This window comes from Clarias gariepinus, chromosome 9, assembly GCF_024256425.1.
Source record: "Clarias gariepinus isolate MV-2021 ecotype Netherlands chromosome 9, CGAR_prim_01v2, whole genome shotgun sequence".
Lineage (NCBI taxonomy): Eukaryota > Metazoa > Chordata > Actinopteri > Siluriformes > Clariidae > Clarias > Clarias gariepinus.
In genome coordinates, this window is record NC_071108.1 from 10846096 (window position 1) to 10866930 (window position 20835).

At 38.2% G+C, this 20835-nt stretch overlaps 1 protein-coding gene across 3 annotated transcripts in view; it reads right to left on the bottom strand.

The window, feature by feature from the left end:
* The window catches only part of nphp4 (nephronophthisis 4), a 208299-nt gene that overhangs the window by 117217 nt on the left and 70247 nt on the right, over positions 1-20835 (bottom strand). For all 3 annotated transcript variants that reach the window (XM_053503110.1, XM_053503109.1, XM_053503111.1), the window contains exons 7-8: positions 12387-12547; positions 6549-6663 (exon numbers count right to left, since the gene is read on the bottom strand). In XM_053503110.1, coding sequence (XP_053359085.1) covers positions 6549-6663; positions 12387-12547 — 276 coding nt within the window. The remainder of the gene's footprint in view (positions 1-6548; positions 6664-12386; positions 12548-20835) is intronic.

The window sequence follows — 20835 nt, forward strand, 5'->3', positions numbered from 1 at the left end:
ATATTACTACATGAAATTCGAATAAGTTAGCTCCTGTTATTACTCACTACTTACTTATAAAAAATTACTTACTGTTGCAAAGTACTAACACCTGAGACTCCTTCAGTAAATGTTACATAAATGTCTTTTTACAGAAAGTGTTAACATATCAATAATTATACACTTTTCTTGATTTATACAGCTTTTTTAAAATAAATGTATCATTAAACATAGACACCCTGTGGTCTGTAACATGCAAGCCAGTGTGAATTACCTTTTTTCTGAAATAACATACTCGAACAACTGTATTTACGTCAGAACTACTGTCTGAGTAAACATTACTAAGGAAAATGACTCAACACATTCTCAGCAATCAGATTGGCAAATTTACATAACAGCGCTGTGGTATAATGTTACAGCTGTTTACTGGTTTACCCCAAAAGAATACAACAGAAAAAGTTCTCACTCCAACACAGAGGAAGGACAAGTGGTGAGGCTTCCACCCATAACAAAACCATCTGTCAAGCATCTGCAGATAGGAATATAAAAAAAAAGAAAAAAGGAAAGTTTCCAACAGCTTTATGGATGGACTTTCCTATTATTTCTTTTTCACTAATTTGCCTTTTTTTCTGCTTATTTTGCAAAATGTTGAAAACAAAAATTAAAAGTTTTCCCGATCAGTGTAATTCTGACTGGCTTCCAGCATGACTGAGTTTTATCCCGAGGCTAGTATTTCCGAGCGGCTGTGTTTTATTCGCTCAGTTTGAAGCAGTTGAGAATATGTTCAGAAAGGTGTGGCGTCACAATCTGGTGATTTGCTAATTAGTCACCAACTCTGCAATACTCGATTCGGAAAATCTTTCAAAACATATTAGAGGAATAATCACATGCTGGTGAAACACAGTAAACAGTAGCTTAGGCATAATTGTGAGAGGAATTAAGGGAGAGAGAGAGAGAGAGAGAGAGAGAGAGAGAGAGAGAAAGAATATACACTCATTTAATGGGCTACACAGCTCCATCCAGTGGTGATCAGCAAGCTTGTGCTATTCATCCTTTCAGTGTTTTTATGATACTGGTGAAATAAGCTTTTCTAGATGACTATTAATTAATTATGATAAGCTGGAAATAATTAGTCATGGAAAATGATTAATATATATATCTTAGTTTCTTTGACCTTGGCATGGTTGTTGGTCCCAGACAAGCTGGTTTGACAATTACAGAAATTGCTGATCCTCTAAAATTTTAACTTGCATCATTCCCTAGAGTTTACATACATGCAAAACACCTTATACTACATAACACCTTGTCTATTAAAAAAAGAAAAATGGCCAGCATGTTTGAAAACTAACCCAAAAAACTCAAATAGCCACACACCCAAAAGGCATCTCAGACTACTAAACATTGACCTGGATGGAAAACAACATCAGGACGCTAGAACGGTTTTTGCTCTAGTCCATCAAGAACAGAAATTTAAGGTGGGCACAGGCTTGTTTGAAACAGCATGAATGTTTGGACTCATCCTGCTTTGAGGCAACAGTCTAGGCTGGTGGAAGGGGCATAATAGTGAGCGGGTTGTCTTTTTGGCACACATTTAGGCTGTCAATGCCAAGCCATCATGGTTGGAATACCACAGCCTGTTGCTGACATCTCACAAATCATCTCAAACTTATTCATTCACTCTCTCTCAGTCAGTCTGTATATGATTATGGACAGGGTGCCAGTCCATCACAGGGCACTCAAACACGCACACTACAGGCAATTTAAAAATACTAATTAGCCTACCCTGGATGTCTTTGAACGATGGGACAAAACTGGAGTATCTGAAGAAAACACACTAAGCATGGGTAGAACATGCAACCTGCATGCACACAAACCCGAGACAGAAATTAAACCCTTTGCACTAGAGATAAAGTACGAGGCAACTCCACCTCTGTGCTGCCTTAATCTCAATGAGTTTTTTTTTCTTTTTTTAAACTAATACATATCCCATGTTGGGATGGGAGATTTCCAGCAGGAACGTGCAGCTGACAAATCGTCAGCATACTTGTAATGCACTCATGTCAACATTGTTTAGAATCTCAAAGGAATGTTTCTAACACCTTGAAGAACTGAGGCTCATGAAGTGCTGAGGTTGTTCAAGAGCAGAGGTACAGTCTAATGCCGAGAAACGATCTTATCTTTTTACCAAGCTGTTTAATTCACAGTCCCATACTAATAAGAGCTATCCTTGTGTTCACAAGCTGTGCTTTTAACTCAGAACACAGACCGGCAACAGAAGCTGGAACAAGAGATGATTTATATCCATTTCGGTTACAACAAGTAACATCCACAGCTAAAAGCTCCTTGATGATCCACTTCACTGTGAAGTAGCACCTCAATGGAAGATTTATTACAGGTCTAAATCTAAGAGACACACTGCACCCTGTTAAACAAGCTCCCATACTCGGAGAAGGCCACATGTGGACCAGGAAAGGATCTTGAAACATTTGTGAGGGATGAAAAAGTACCACCTGCATCAAAATGTGCTGGATGTTTCATCGTGGTCCTGTACATCATTAAGCACTCTATTACTGGCACATGATGATAATGAAAGATTACATTGTACATGTTGCTTAATAATTTAAAGATATTAAATCATTTTTGGTACAAAAATTGAGTTTAAATTGCATATTGTTCCAGAGATCAGAGGTTTAACAAGGAAAATTACAATGGTAAATCCAATCATAGTGCTACAGTTTAAGCAGTAAAAGCAAAAAAAAAAAAAAAAGAAAAAAAAGCAGTCTTTCAATCTATTCACCAATCATATAATTTGGTATGCAGTCCTTTAGCTATCAGAAGTCTGGTCATTCACCAATAGGTCTACATCATTACATTATCTTTAAATACCAGCAGATGTTCCTTATAGATTAACCTAATACATTGTATAAAAAAAAAACATTTTGCTTTCAATGATCTTTCAATTAGTCGTTTAAATAAATGAACTAATATCAAGCAAACAGCATACTTTCATTGGCATTTTATCAGAGGAAATCAACACCCTTAAGTCATTCATTTGTCGCTGTTACTACAAAAGGCAGTAAGAATGGAGAAATATCAGCACTGCTTCGAAATCCCACTTCTATGTCGTGTTGACAGCTGACGTAATTAAACATTCGGCACTTTAAAGCTTGCGGAATTGGTTTTCACAGAGACTAAAGCTTGAACACGCGTTCACCAATCAGACAGATGGATTCTAAACTCAGAGCAGTGAGAAGCTCGGTGTCTCTGAGCTGCAGTTATGCCTGCTATATTCGTCAGTGCAGTGACGTCCACGACATCATCCTTTAACATGAGCTAAAAATACAGCGACCCACGCGATTCGTCTCTCTCCCACATCTTCTCCCTCCCTTCATAAAACTTTTACACATGCCCTTTTAAATAGTTCTGAAAGTCTAATTTGAGAGCAGGGGAGTGAGAAAAAAAACACTGGATTTTGAGCATTGCATACTCACAATATGTGCATACAGTAACTAACAATGTAGTCTGCAAGGTGGGAATACTTTTAAAAATGTAGGAACCATTGTGTACAGGCTTCCCTTCTCATCACTGCTAGAGCGAATTGCTATATGGAGCATGCGGTTAGCTATTTGCTGAATGCTGGCTTGTTTTCTCTCTTTAATTGGAGACTCCTGTGACCTGAGCCAGTGGAAAATGGAAGCGCCGACATGCTAACAGCGTCCATCCTGCCGGTGCGCTGCAGTGAAATTTCACCCACGCACATAATTGACGGAAGCTCCCCCGTGACTTAACTCGCACGTTCATAAAACACTCTGCGCCATGTAGAGAAAGAAAATAAGCACTTAGGGGACATGTTGCTTAATACAATGTGCATCCCGTTCTTTTGCGTGGTAGAGTAGGTAAGTGTCAGATTGGACTGCAATATGTTTGTAATGAGCCTCTAGTGGGGCATGTGTGGGTGTGTGATTGTGTGTGCTGTCAGTTTGCAGCAGTGTGTATGTATAAAGGTGCGTGTGTGTGTGTGTGTGTGTGTTTGCGTGCGCGTGTGTGAGAGAGAGAGAGAATCCTGGCCTGTTGGTTACCTGATCTCAGGTTGTGTGTAGGTGCAATGTCCTGTTATAGTTTATAGTTTTAGGGTCCAAAAACTTTGGAAAACTTAGTTACTTAAAAACAATAATGTTTCCTAAAATGAACAGAATTATTGGTTACAATGTACATTGTACAATGTACCACCACTTCATTTCGGTCAAAGTGTTTGTTGGGTCACAATTTTCAGAATAATTGTAAGTTTAAGTATCTTTACTGTATACTGTACATTTTCCCTATAATAACCTATTATAGGCCCTGATCCCTATCCCAGGAGACTTGGGGTACGAGGCGTACATCCTGGACAGGGTGCCAATCCATTGCAGGGTAAACATAATTTATTTAAGTTCAATTTATTCTAAACAATTTTTTTATACATTTTATTTGAATTATTATAAGGAAATAAGGGGTGGGTCAAGACTTTTGCATAGTACTTGTGCACAGCTTCAGGATTGATAGTTTGTTCCTGAGTTTGTATAACTGTCTGTATAGAGTTTCCCTGTATGTTCTCCCCATACCTGTGGTGATTTCCTCTGGGTCATTTGGTCTGGTCGTCCCACCGTTAAGAAACACTAAGCTGAACTGAATATGTTAATGTTAAATTATCTGTTATAGTGTTCTGTAATGGCTAACTCTCCCATTCAGGGTGTTCCCCGTCTCGTGTTGAGTGTTCACAGGATAAACTCCAGAGATACGGAAGATAACTGAATGCTTCAAATTAACATCCTTGGCTATACTGTACATTGCTTGAGAACAAAAGGGACTACAATATATCTACAACAAACCAGCAACAAATATCAATCTGTTTTCTTTTAGATGCCAAAATGCTATTGCAAGCAGTCTAACACACTGACTCATGAAATAACATTAACAGCCGAGCGTTTTGTTTCGGACACACCTTGTGTGATAGGGGTATAGCATTAGTGTTAATGCAGCCAAATTGGGGGGGGGGGGTGTTTGAGTTTGTCTGAGTGTGTTTTTTGTTGAAAAAAAAACAGAGGATTCTGAAAATTTCCCCAAATAGCTACACAACTCTGTGCTGACTTTAATTCTGAATTAATCTGTATTAACAGAAATGTGGTAACTGTTGATAAACATTGGGATAAAACAGTTCTTGGCTCTAGATTCAGATTTCTGGGGCACGAGCATGGCATCAGTCTGTAATGAAGACTCCCTGTAGATCAAAATGAAGCACAGTGCTGTGTTTGTGTGCGAGATTTATTATGGATGCACTAATCCAGAGAGAATCCATGCAGGAGCAGGACTGCCATCCAAGGAGAGCAGTGGGAACCAGCTGGGATGACTACAGACCTGCTATCTGCAATCCCTTAGTCATCCGACTCTGTTCCTCCTTTTTCCCTCTCCCTGTTTCTTTACAATGTGTTTATTTACTGAAGCTGTCCTGCCAAGGATGGCTGTTTAATTTCCTCTGGGACAGACACACTAATACACCAGAGGGAAGGAGACAGACCGAGAGAGACAGACTGAGACAGCAAAAAGAGTAAAGCAGAGTGAGAGAAGGCGAGACATAAAAAAAAAAGAATAAAAAGAGTAGTTGAAACATCTTTTAGATCCCTTTTCTCAGTCATACAGGTGTGTGAATGTGTATTATAACAAGCAGCATAGCCTACACCTCTCCCTATAGGGGCTTCGGTAACATAGCCACCACCGTGTACATAATACAGCATGTCCCTTCATCTTAACTCGTACTGTACTTTCTTGTATAGCTTACAGGAAATAGGTCTGCTTTTAAACGGGTGTGACACTATGAAATGTTGCTCCAGCTGCGGATTAATAAGAACGCACACACAGAAGTCTCTGAACGACTAGACTACTGAGATCCAGATCCCCACTTTCAGTCGGAGCACAATATAAGCTTTTTACACCAGTGCCGGATTAAACCTGATGCTCTATTTGTGCTTAGAGCTTCCTCTATTTGTGCCTTAACTTCTGCTGCTGTGAATGCCTCCAACATACTGTAAATTCCCTTAATATGTTTGCTTTCCAAAACCTGTTGATACCCCTGGACACTATTAGCTTGCATCTAAGTTTTAATAGGTTGAACCAAACCACCAATCTATATACAAAATCAGAATCAGACATCACAGATGGCACATTTAATAATAAAGCTTTTGCTTCTAAAGCAACCCTTATATATATATATAAAACATTATATTTATCAACATTATAAACATTTGAGCCATCTGTTCTACTACTTTTTTTTTTCTGATGTACTATATTTATTTATTTTAAACTTTTTAATCTTTCTATATTTATTCCCTGGGGTCTGTTTTTTAAGCTCTTATTTTTTTATTAGTTGTTGTGTCTCTATCAGTTTTATTTTGGTTCATCTGTTATGTTATTCTATTTATACATTGCATTGTCTCCTTAGTCCTTTGCAATCCTGCTTTGCGAATGTTTTGACTGTGAAATGTGTTAAACAAACAGAGCCAACCTGATTTAACACTTGGATAAACGTGTGTTACCTTTCCATCTCCGACAAGGGGAACAGAGAAGACATACTCCAGCTGGAAGAGCAAGCTGAAGGCTGGGTGGCTTATCATTCTCAGCTCCACGTTACCACGTGGCATCAGGAGAGAGCTGGGGGGAGAGAGAGAAAGAGAGATGGCTTTGAATGCTCCGCACATGCATTATCAACCAGCAAGACTCAAACTGAGTGTGTCTACCACGATTAAAGAGATCTATTTACTGTGGTGACTCAGAACAGATGCTTAGAGTCCTGATTCATTCATGTCTGCTATATCACAGTAAGTAGTCTGTACCGCTGCCATACCCTCATGCTTCAAACAGTATTTTCTTTTTAAAATTACTTCAGCTAATGTTTATTATTAATTTTCTTCCAAAATGATTTCTTCTAGTCTTTCACAGACTTTATTCAAGGATATTTCCATATTCTGCCACAACTGTGCTTTACTGGCAGGTGATTTGCAGTAAATAGTTTCACTCCTATGGCCCACCCAAAGCATCAACCATAACTATATCTATCAATATGTGTATCCATGTGTCCATGAACTTCAATAGTCCAGCTAGGGACCATAGAGGCCAATGGTGACCATTGTATCCATTCCCATTTTGTACAACCGTGGTAGGACCTCTGGTCAACATTCATACATACATTTACACTGTACTTTAGTACTATCAATTAGTCTTATCTGCATGTCTTTGGACTGTAGTAGATAACCGGCGAACCCAGTGGCAATCCACCAAGCATGGGGAGAACATGCAAACTCCATGCACAAAGACCTGACGTGGGAACCAAACCAGGAGGTGTAAGGCACTTCTGATATTTTCTCAGGTTTAGAAATGGCTTAATACTAGGAATGCAACAGTTGTAGCCCATTTCCAGTAGATGTCTGTGTGTGGCGGCTCTTGACGTACTGACTCCAGCCTCACTCACCTAGAAGTGAAGTTCTCCAAATATCTTCATTCAATTTCGCGTGACAATTTACTTAAAGCTGCAGTCATCTCTATTGCTTCAGCTATGTCCGTCTGTGGCGTACCCTTGTGGAGTGTTAGTGATCATTATCTGATACATTGTCATGTCAGCGGTCTTCCTTGCAACTGTTGCTCTCGGCTTGCTCACCAGGGACAAGCTGGTAATGATGATTCATACAGATTTTCACAACTTTTCACTCATTTACAGATTACAAAAAAAATGGCAAACTGCTTTGCAACAATAACCATTGTTTAAAATGTTATATAAATAAACCTGAATTGAATTCCCCATGACTGTGGTTTTGTTTACTGAACCAGATAAAAAAAAGACACAGTATTTATTCTGTGTGAATAGTAATTTACTCAGCCTTGAAATGAAATAGTCTAATATTTGATAGACTGAATTATTTTTTTTCGGTTTATATACAGTATACAGACACTTTTCCATATACAAAGGAAAAAGTTCAGCCACAGTTAATATAATGAGAACTGTTTGCACAAGATTAATGTGATCTCTACTGTACTAGCCAATAGTGTTCTACCTGCTTTCTAAATGACTGAGTAAATACAGCAACGAATCTGTATCAACTTTTTGCTAAGCTTTCTTTGCGGAAACTATCCGAATGATTCAGAAGACTTTCGGGGATGATGCAATAAGTAATAAGTAACAAATGAAAGCGTGGTACAAAAGCTTCAAAGATGGTCGAAAATCTGTTAAAAATTATCCACGTTCTGGAACTACAGAAAAAAGTGGATCACTGGAAAAAGATCAGTGACTGACAGTATGATAAATGTGTCATTAGATGTGTAAAAATGAAAAGTGTAATTAGGTGATCCAATCTAGACAGACCCTGTATGCTACATATACACTAGTACCCTATGTACAGTATGTATAACCAATTTGTTCTTGGCAAATTCACAACAAACTACAGCAATAGCTCTTCTCCATCACATCTACCAAACAAAAGGATGAAGGTTTACACATACACTCTTAGGGACATATGAAACCAGCCATCGCATCTTTTTAACCTATTACTACTGTACCTGCAACATCACAAGTCCCACAGATGTGTCGCTCTGATAAACAGGTGACACAGTAACCCCACTCCGATTAAGATAGCACAGCCAAATGCTGTTGAACACCTGGCCATCTACAGACGATTGGAAAATTGTTTAATTAATAATGTTATATTATTTGGAAACTGAATGCATTATAAATGCACTACATGTGATGGATTTGTTTTTTCTGCAGTACTTATTTAATGCTAGTACTGTATATAAAAGAAGCACGGCATAAAGCGATGAAGCAATGTAAGAACTAGCAATTTGATGATCAAACTAGCAGTTTTAAATGTACTTTTTATTCAGCTAAAATTTATAAAGACATTATTTTGCTAATCTGTTTAGGCATCTAAACTAAACATGGCTTTAACAAATTAAATAGTGCAGAGAAAACCGAACTCATTAGTGGCCAATCGAGCCCAGCGTGCAAAGGGCTATGAGAGATTACGGTGGTGTGCGATGCTAAGATCCCACTCTTAAACAACCACTTGGCACTAATGAGGGAAATAATTGACTCATGCATAAGCAGAAAGCATACAGAAATAACTACATGTGTAAGCCAGTTAGCTTGTACAGTGGCATCACTGTGCATATAATTATTATAGGAATTTATATGATAGTGGTGGCTTAGTGGTTAAAAAATTGGGCTGTTGGCCTACCGATCGGAAGGTCAGAACCCAGCCTCAGTTATTTTGAATTGGGTAAATTATAAATAGATATAGAACATCAACCAAACAATGAAGCGATAAATAAAATATAACATTATGTCCTTCCTCTCTTGATGGAGTTTATAATGAGAAAAATATGCCACAGTTTACAGAGATTAAAGCTAGGTGTAGGCAGGGTATTATGTAACTATAACAATATGACATAGCTCTAGAAATACACCACAAAAAGAAAACAGAAGTGTGTGTGTGTGGACTTGAGTGGAATACATTTCTAAAAAAAGGCATGCAGTTGATCTCAGGGGTCTTAAGGAATCAGAATTTAATATGCATTTAATTACGGTAAGTAAATGTACTAAAGTGGGTCTTGGAGCTCCCTGGAATATATAGTAAGGTTAAGGGACTTTTTTTTTTTTTTTTTCGCTTTTGCGAAATCCACAACTAAACAATTACACAGTCATGTAAAATAATAGATATTTTTTGAAGTTCTTTTTTTGAGGTTTATGATACCGAGCTATGGTACACTCCCTGAGGAGAAGGGAGGTGGGGGAATGATGAGCAGAAATACTCAAAAAGAACATTGTTTCAATCTGCCAGGGATCTGTAACAGAGCATACAAAAAACTATCGGTTTCCAAATTGGGTACATGAACGCAGATGTGCGAGAAAGAAGATAATGATGAAAAAAAATTATTAGGAGAGCGTCATATTAAAGTTTGGCACAATCAGTGATACTATACGGCTGGCGTGTAGAAATCTATTAATTCCCCAAAACACCTGTCATGTCTCAGTCATGCATGACAGACTGGCATGCCTAATTTGCTCCCAACCTTCTACTTTCACCTTTGTTTGACACTTACATGAGCATGAATATGCACGCGCGCGCACACACACACACAAACACACACACACGTCATCAAGATGGCGGCAGTGTTGAGCTGTAAATGTATTTGCTAATTAATCACATTCTCTGTTCGACACCCTGAGAACTATGCTGGCTCCTGCATCCCAATCTCCTGCACTCTAAGCTATCTGTAAATGACAGGAAGCTGCGGTCGGTCTCCCCTCAGCGCGTAGCTAAAACACGTTTTGGTGTGAACTACGGGTATCTCACACGTCAGAGGCGAAGAGCTGATAGGGATTCGTGTGAGACGACATAAGGGAGATGTCAGTTCACTCTCTCTCTTCTGTTCATCTTCTTCTCATCTTCGTCAGCTTTTAAATATAGCCCTGTTTCCAGGCATGTTGGTGCACACGAGCTGTATGGAAGGGAGAAGTTCGGCGCTCCGTTCTTGACTTTTTCACCTCTCGGCATTTCTGCCGCGCTCACATTCAGCATGAGCTAATGAAGCAGAACTTAAAGCAAAGGAAGCAGCAAAGGAGATCCTCGCACGACCAAAGTGAAAACGATCTGAAAAATGCATTTTTGAAATCAGAATGCGTTTGCGGCATACATTATTTATTGCTCATACAGAAGATGTGTAAATCACACGGAATTCATATCCGATATGAGTGCCAAGGTGTGATGAATAAAAGATTGAGGTGAATTTAACTTGGATGCAGGGAAGGTAAAGCGTGAGGCCAGTGGAGCAAATAAAAACAGGTCTCGACACGCATTAGTGGCTTTAAGTATTCAGTGATAAGAAGTCAGTTAGTATAAACCTACTGTAAAAACGAATGTCAGAGAATATAAGAGCTTAGGAATTAGTGATAAGCACAGAGAATTAAGTGAAGTCCAATTTTAAATTAGACATGGAAAACTTCAGATGCACTAGTGTTTTATGCGTGTAAAAAAAAAAGACTGGATCACCGTATGCTTTAAGTCAGCGCTGCCTTACTTTGCCATTCATCTAGCAAAGAGCTTCGTTCTTAGCATCAATACCCAATTTCTCCTTCAGTTCTAAATTTCTTATGCGATTCTTTCATAAGTTTTGTCTCCTTTTGTCGTTTGAGTCAATACAAGATAGAAAACCATATAAATATGATACTTTCCTTTGCTGGTAATAGATCAATTGGCTTTTGAGCACTTTCAATATTTAATTTAAAAATAAACATACTACAGGGGTTAAATCAGCATTTTAAAAAACATACATGAAATTTAGGGGAACTATTCACATAATTAAACTGTATACAGAGAAAACACAAAACATTATGCTCAGTATAGTGTATGTGCTGGGTGAGTAACTGTAGGACCTTGGAGCATGACTCCACAAGACCTCTACAGGGGTGCTGTGGTGTCTGGTGTCAGGACATTAACAGTGGATCCTTGTGTGTCATGGGATGATGCCATGTGTTGTGGGGTGGGGCCTCTGTAGATCGGATTTGTTTGTCTGAAAAATCTAGTTTGGGTGCTAAACTGGATTGGGATGTGGGGAGTTTAAACACTGGATTGGAAGTCTTGAACTCTTTGCCTGCTGGGTGGGCTGTGATGCACTGGGCATTCTTATACCTTTCATCATAGCCAGAACTGACTTTTTTTTTAACAATGTGTGCTACACTGGCTTTTCTGTGAGGTCGGACCCTATGGTCTGACCTTTGGTCCCCACAGGCATAAGTTAATCTTGGGTGACCATGACCCTGTCACCAGTTTACTGGTGTATAATTGAAAATCAGTGTTAATGTGTTACTGATGTGGCTGATCGGTATATACAGTACACCATAAAACTCACATAGCTAGGATGTGTAACCAAGGAGTTGTCCACTTGTGCATGGGTATTTATTAACTTATTAACTGTTTAACGTTTTTTTGCGTGTTTTGGCATTCGGTTCACACACAAGTACAGTTTCAGGTCACTATAAATGACTTTTTGGAAAGCTAGTTATACAGTGAAGTAGTTATAGTATAGTTTTTTATTTTTTTAACAGAAAAAAATTGGTTTGGGCTAGTAAGAGCAGATGGCATATACGCTATACCTCCTGTGTTTGACATTAGACTGTAATGTACTTGGGTGAAAACCTTTTTCAAGGGAAAATGTTTTTTTTCTAAACTCATGTACATGTGGATAACGTGTAAAATAAAAGAATATTGGAGAAGAAAACAATGTGACATTTTATTTTATAGAATTTTCACCCCTGAATTTTTATAATGTTAAGAGGAAATTTCTGAATTTCATACAGTACACATGATAAAAAAGTGACCCACCTGTGTGTGTCTGTAGAACTTTCTTTAAGGTCACTGCTTCCACCAGCTCTGGGCTCCAGCACCATCACCTGAGGTCCATCCACCCAGCCCAGACCATTATGAACACCAATATGCAGCCTTCGCTCCTGTATGACCAACGACTGTACCTCCATGCAAATTGTCTAAAGAGTGAACAAACAAACATGTATAAGCAAACATGACTCACTTAAGGTTCACTATATGGTAAGTCAATGCAGATGAATTTACAATCCTAAATATTGGCACTGTATATCGCAGGAGGCCTGAAGGCTATCCTAGGCACATGATGGGGTACTCCTTAGTCGGGGTGAGAATCCATTGCAAGACACAGACACACACACACACACACACACGCGCAAGAACAGGAACACTTCGAGAACACAGACCCGAAGATGGGACTTGAACCATCATCCATGGAGGTCGAGGCCACTGAGCTAACCTCTATACCACCCTGCTGCCTTTAGAGACAGAAAAAAAAAAGTCTTTCGTTATTGATGACTAACTATAAAACTTTACGGAAATATCCTTTTCATTTCGGTCTAACATATTTATAATGTATAATGTTAATGTTAAATTAATGCTTGTAGGCATAATGCACATATGTTGTGCCACACCACACACACACAAACAAAATTTCAACCCCCATTTAAACATGTCCTCACTTTGTAGTGCTGCAAGCTGGAAACAATCTTATTTCGGATTTCATGTCATGAATTTTCCAAATATTTAAGCGAAGGAAATATCAAAGTTGGTTCATACAGTATTTATGAAAGAACTTTATAGATCTTGGGACGCTCCTTCGTTAGATGTCTGCATTGTCTGACTGGTTTCTTGTCCCTAGTGCTGTTAAGTCTGTAGAAACAAACAAGTGTGGTGTAAATGTGGCATATGCTCTATGTGCGTTTCGCCTGCAGGGGAATCGTCCTTGGCGAGCCTTGTTTGTGCTTAATCCAAGAAGGGGAAATGGGGCAATGCGCGTCATGCACGCATGGTCAAGTTGAGATCCTTTTAGTTCCGTCCTATGGGTTTATCTGTACGTTATCGATCACTTCGTTTCTCTGTTTCTAATCAAAGCAGGGCCTCCACTTTGTTAAAGGAGGTACAGTACATATTGTATTACTGACAGAAGAGAAAGAAGCGGTGTGGAAAACAGTCAAAAGAAATACTGAGGCACTTGCATGTTTATGTACACCGGATTTAAACAAAGCAAGACTGTACTAACTAGTTGCAATTTAATGTAATAAAAAATCTCCCATTTGGTTTCACCTCCATTATCAGAATTACTGACTGGAAGGACAGTTTAAAAGTTACATTTAAAAGTTCTATTTATTCATTTATCTTCTAAAGCTTCTCCTGCTTATCCTGTACAGGGTCACAGGGGTGTAGAGGCTATCCCACAAACCTCTATGCCACCATGTCACCTTGATACTCAGCCTGGGCAGAAAAATCACAGTTGCACACTAATATGTAATTCAGCCAGCTTTAATGTTAATTACTGTGGCAATTTTTTTAACAAACTTAAGCAACATCACAACATTTATCTCTTCAGGGGAGTTGTGTAAGTGAAGATGATTCCAAGGGCCACTGAATGGCATTTTATTGTGGAGTCAATTAAAATACAATTTGCAGAATAAGTTATCTACAATTTTAAAAATAATAAATAACCTCTAATTTGTTTTCAAGTTTCTTTTAAGGCAAAAAAATAAATAATAAAATAGGCAAATCCTCTGCACTCCTATTCTGATAAAGCTTGAATGGTACTGCTTCCTCTCCACACACTGTCTCAGTTTAAGTGAAGTCCTTTTTTTCCCCCCAAAAAAATGCTTAAGTTTAAATCTGGTTAACAGAAAAGATAACCAAGGCTAAATAGAATTCTTAAAAAAATAATAATAATAATACTCTTATGGATTATTAGAAAATAAAAATTTTTTATACAAAGAGTCTGCTTATTTATTTAAGTGTTAATCAATACTTTTTCTCCATTTTGTAAAAATTAATTGGGTAATTATAATTATCTAACCAATTTTAAGCCAACATTAATATTAGTGAATATTATTTTGAGTTTGCTCCAAAAAATGCTCCAAAGATTTTTTTTAGGATAAGTAACATATTACTGATTAGACTAAAGCTGATCAGTTTAATTTTAGCTTTGCCCTTTTACCACGACAAGTAATTATGTTAGTTATATAATAAATACATAGCACACAAAAATACCACTACTTTAAAAAGAAAGTTTATATTTTACTGTTTCATTCAAAGTGTACATAAACAAAGAGAACAGTGAACATTTATTTTTATTCTAAAAAATAAAAACCTGGGGCCTGGAGCTTAACCCATCAGTCTTAGGGCATGAGGCAGGGTACACCCTGGATGGGTTGCCAATCCTCCGCACAGCACATTCACACACTATGGGTAATGTGGGAAGGCCAATTAGCCTAATCTACATGACTGTGGAAGAAACCCTCCAAGCACAAGGAGAACATGCAAACTCCATGCACACAGTGGCAGGAATTGAACCTGGCCGGGAATCGAACCCAGATCATGAAGGTACAAGGCGACAGTGCTAACCACTACCTCACTGTGACGCCATGGAGATTTTTCATGTTGAAAAACTTAGTTATACTTATTAGTCCATTTGCACCGTCATTGGACACTCTTACCAAAGAAGCTAAATTCAATTCAACACCATTCAATTAATTTATTCTAATATAGTGTTTTTACCAATGATTATTGTTGAAAACCAGCTTTACACAATCAAAAGATTATAAAAATTTGTTCGAAAAGTAAGAGGAAATATTTGTCCTAAATAAAAGAAAATTTCCCCACATAAAAAATTACACATTTATTAATCAATTTATGTAAAGCATTTGTGTATAGAGGTATGGGGCATACCTCCACCTTTTCAAATTTTCTTCCACCTGTTCCCTACTCTCGCTACAAAGCACAATGTCATAGTCCATAGAGACTCCTGTCTTACCTCATCTGTCATCCTGTCCATCACCAGAGCAAACAAAAAGGGGCTCAGAGCCGATCCTTGATGCAGACCCACCTTCACCTTGAACTATTCTGTCACACATCTTACCACTGTCTTAGCATTCTCATACATGTCCTGCACCACTTTAACATACTTCTCTGCCACTCCAGACTTCCTCATATAACACCACAGCTCCCCTCTCGGCACCCTGTCGTACGCTTTCTCTAAATCTACAAAGACACAATGCAACTCTTTATTACCTTCTCTGTACTTCTCCATCAGCATCCTCAAAGCAAATACTGCATCTGATGTACTATTTCTAGGCATAAAACCATATTGCTGCTCACAAATGCTCACCTCTGCCCTTAACATAGCTTCCACTACTCTTTCCCACAGCCTTATTGTATGGCTCATTAGCTTTATACCTCTGCACCTGCCACAGCTTTGCACATCTCCCTCGTTCTTAAAAATCGGCACCAATACACTTCTCCTCCATTCGTCTGGAAACCTCTCACTCTCCAAGGTCTTGTTAAACAAACTAGTCAGAAACTCTACTGCCACCTCTCCTAAGCATTTCCATACCTCCACAGGTATGTCTCTTCATCCTTTTCAACGCCCTTCTCACCTCACTTTTACTAATATTGGCTACTTCCTGTTCCACAACAGTCACCTCTTCTAATCTTTGTTCTCTTTCGTTTTCCCTCATTCATCAACTCTTTAAAGTACTCCTTCCATCTTCCCATTACCCTCCTGGCATGTCAGTACATTTCCATCTCTATCTTTAATCACTCTAACCTGCTGCACATCCTTCCCATCTCTATCTCTTTGCCTTGCCAACCTGTATAGATTCACCTCTCCCTCCTTACTGTCCTTCCTAGCATACAAGTCCTCATCTGCTTTTTGTTTGGCCTTTGCCACCTCTACCTTCACCTTATTCTGCATCTCCCTGTACTCCTGTCTACTCTCTTCAGTCCTCTCAGTGTCCCACTTCTTCTTAGATAGCATCTTTCCCTGTATACTGTACACTCCTGGACTTCCTCATTCCACCACCAAGTCTCCTTGTCCACTTTTCCCTTACCTGACGATGCACTAAAAACCCTCCTACCGGTCTCCCTGATCACACTGGCTGTAGTTGTTCAGTCAACTGAAAGCACCTCCTGACCACCCATAGCCTGTCTCAACTCCTCCCAGTATATCAGGTCTACACAACATTCTTCCTTTCTCAGCTTCCACCACCATGTAAAGCATTTGTAAAAAAAAAAAAAAGAAAAAAGAAATTATGAATTATTAATAGGAGTACATTCATAAAAAGTTGTGTCATGTGTGAGTTACAGCAGGCACCACTGCCAATTCTTTCAAAGCCCAGAAAAAAACGCATGTTTGAGTGCATTAACATGTTTGTAAGGATGTCTACATGCTAAACCAAACTAAAAGAAAGAAAAAAAAAATGGGAGAGAGATGCTATTTATTGTAATAGAAAAGATACTATAGAGAAGCAACAACCCTTGAAATCAGAGCCAGGTGTACTGAAGATTAGTGCAGTTTCATGCACTGCTGACATTTTAACCATTCCAGCTGATTAAACCGACATGCCATTATTCTCTACATATAAATAATAGCACTTTGAGGCAATTTTGTAGTGAATAAGTCAGAATTAAGCAGCTATAACAAAAAGATTAGGTTTAAAATATCCAAAAGGGTTTACTGTTAATACAAATAATCTAAAATACCATACACAATTTGTTTTTGAGCGCTAACTTCGAAGTACAATGGTACAAAATATTATGCTTCATGAAAACATCAGGGTGGAATAGTTATACAGTTATTTGGTCTTATATGTAAGACACTAAATTAAATGGAAAGACATTAAATACATGAATTTACAATTGTAACATCTGTCTGTCTGCATTACCTTGTATAGGGCAAACATGCTCAGCACAGTTGACTAAACCCCTGTATTTCTCCATTGATCAATATTCAGCCATGTTTAATAAACTTATTTGTGAAAGAGGACATCGCCATCTCATGTGTGGACAAGATGCAGTGTATTAACTTTAATTTACTCTTTTCTTTGTTCAGTCTGCAACTTAAAGAAAAGGATAAATATGCCTCGAACTTATGATCGGCCATACCACCAGTGCTAGGTAAAATTTAATATCACTGATTATCAATTATATACCTTGTGACAGGATCAAGGCCACCCTAGGCTCATCTATATCTGCAGGGACCAAAGTCCAGCCTGTCTGGTCTGATTCCACAGAAAAGCCAACGTAGTACAAATTGCTGAGGGAAAAAAGTCAATACTGGCCACAATAGAAAAGTTTCACAGCAGAAAGTGCATCATAGCCTCCTGCAAATAGGGCTTATCAGGCAAACAGTTCAGTTTAAGGTTGTTTACCTGGCATCCAGACCGAGCATCCATGGAATGCCCCTAACAAAAAAGGCCAATCCATGAAGGCCGCCACCCTGCAACCCACAGCATCCAAAGAATCTGTACCCCTAATGTACTGGTGCCAAACACCACAGCATACAGTACTACCAAAGCTCAGGTAGAGTCTGGTAGAGACCCAAGGGTACTGCAAAACCTACACAATATTAGGCATAACATGTTGGGTTTTGATGTTATGGCTGACTAATGTAAATTAGTGGAGCAATACCGGTAAAGGTTTTTATACTACCTAGGGGGTTATTTTAACAGTGTGATTTTAAAAAACGTTCATAATTTTTGGCCAAGTGTTTGTCACATAACCTACCGTACAGTAGAAACAAAGTTTTTGCCTTTGTTAATAAACTGTGGTTGCTGTAAATGTTTCATGGCCACCCGTCATGTAGTGGAATTTGTTATACAGCTGTAGTGGCTTAGTAGACAGTAGACATGAAGTACAGCAGTCAACTCAGTAAGTTACATTAAAGCCTGTATGCTACATGGAGTGCGCGTGTTCACAGTGAGCTAAGTTAAAAGTTTGGCGGAGCATTGCAGAGATTTGATGCTGGAAGAAAAAAAAGCTGGGTGAAGAGGGAGTCAATAAATTTTAAAATCATGCCACTGCTCTTGTTAATTTAAAGTGTCATTGTGTTAAGATTATATGCCTATGGTTTAAAAGAGAAACTGACCAAGTATATACCTGATAATATAAAACCTCACATTAAATATGCAAAGCACAATCAACCAACCATCAATTAATCAATCATCAAGATAAGCAATGTCTTCTCTTAAGACAATTAAGATGCTGTCTCTTTCCAGGCTTTTCATGACTTTATATAGTTATACTTTTGTATTTAATATTGACTTAAATGGAATTCCATATTATTCCATCAGTTCCATAAAATGTTTAAAAAAAAATAACTTCAGCATGACATATTGGGTTTACATCAAACTGCACTGAACTTAATACTACTTATCGGGGGTCAAGCTAATCATCACTGCTATAAGAATAGTGTGTAAATAAGACATAACTTTTTTCTTTTCATAGCCGAATATCAACAAAGTATATGTATATATTACAAAATATACAGTTAGTGGGTCAGTGGTAGGTTTTTTTTTTTTTTGCCTGCCATGTGGAAGGCCTGGGTTTGATTCCCAGCCAGTGCCCAAATCCAGCCACTGGATGCAGTGCCGGTCCCAAGCCCGAATGGATAAAATTGGAGGGTTGCATCAGGAAGGGCATTAGGCGTAAAACCTGTGGGTAACACAGGCTTGGACTCAACTAGTACTGGAACCACAACTCTGGTGGCTTCCAACTCAAGTTAACATAAAATAACACTTGTCACTTAACTTTGACAACAGTGGCACATGACCACTCAGACTTGAGCTTGAGACAATACGTTTAAGAAAAAAAAAAAACTAAAACGTATACATTTACCTGTGTGTGATTAATAAACTACTATTTTCAGCAACAAACACAATGTTTAGCACCTCGGCATCCATCAACATATCCAAGGTCAAAGCTAAAAGACCAGTCATTTTCCAACAACAGAAGAACTCTGTGGTAGCCATGCTCCCAAAGGTATTAGTCTTCACCTACAAAGATCATGTTGTTTGCAACAACAAAAGGGCTGTGACATGTAGAGCCTGTGGTTCAGGAATACCAGATGAAAAAGAAACAACTTCAAATTTCCTTTGGCATTTGGATTTGTACAAAGGAAATGAGTCTTTCACCTTTCTGTGAAGGAATTGTCCCCAATCTTCTTTACAGAAGAAAGAAGCAGTTTTACTTTTTTTACTGTTTTAATTCAACCACATTGACTGTTTGAGGTTTAAAGTTTGGACTTTGACTAGGCCACTCCAAAATCTTAATTTATTTTTATTTATTTATTTGCCATTTTGAGGTGGACTTGCTGGGATGTTTTAGATGTTTTTCAGCTTGAGGTCATAAACTGATGGCCCGAATTCATGGTTCCAACAATTCGTCCAGGTCCTGAATCTGCAAAGCAGGCTTAGACCATCACACTACCACCACCATGTCTGACTGTTGGTATTATGTTCTTTCAATGAAATGCTGTGTTATTTTTATGCCAAATGTAATGGGACACACACCTTGCAAAACAATCAACTTTTGTCTCATCAGTCTAGAGAAAATTAACCCAAAAGTATTAGGCATTTTTATTTATTTTTTTGGCAAATGTGAGACGAGTCTTTGTGTTACTTTTGGTCATTTGCTTTCGCCTTGAAACTCTCGTTTGGAACACTTGGGCAAGTAAGGCCCATAGTTCTTTATATGTTGTTCTGGGTTCTTTTATGAGCTTCTGAAAGAGTCATCGTTATGCTCTTGGAGTAATTTTGGTAGGCTGGTTACTCCTGGGAAGGATCACTACTGGTCACTACTGCCTAATACATGTCAATTACTTTGTTTCTCATCTGTTATGTTTTTTTTTTTTTTTTTTAGATTGTGTTGCTTTTTTCTTTTAGCATCCTTCACTTTGCCAGGGAGGTTCTATTCAATTTCGTGATTTCTTGATTCAATAGTGTAACAAGTGAAGGTTAACTCTTTCCAAAGTTAATTAATGATTTAACATGAAGGAGCACTTTCATATAGGGCCAGGAGGGTGTAGACAGCTTTTGTCCCTTAATAAACGAAATCATCATTTAAAAACTACATTTTTATTCACTCGGGTTACCGTTGTATAATAATAAAATTTATTTTGTAAAAAATTTAAGTGTAACAGTATGCAACAAGAAAAGTAAGAGATAAAAACTATTTTACAGCACTGTATAAAATTTGTGAACTATGAGTTTTTCCTTAGTCTTTTGCAAGATTTGCTTTTTTTTTTCTTAGTATTATTTTGCCTAATATTTAACATGGGACTTTGGTTTGGCATCTAACAAGCATTTTTGATATTTTACACACTGATCTCTGGGACATTAAGGTATTCCAGGAGCAGCAACAAAGTAATTGAATCAGGAAGTATTGTGACTGGCTTCAGCAAATGCCTGCCATGAATGTCAGCAGTTTAAAA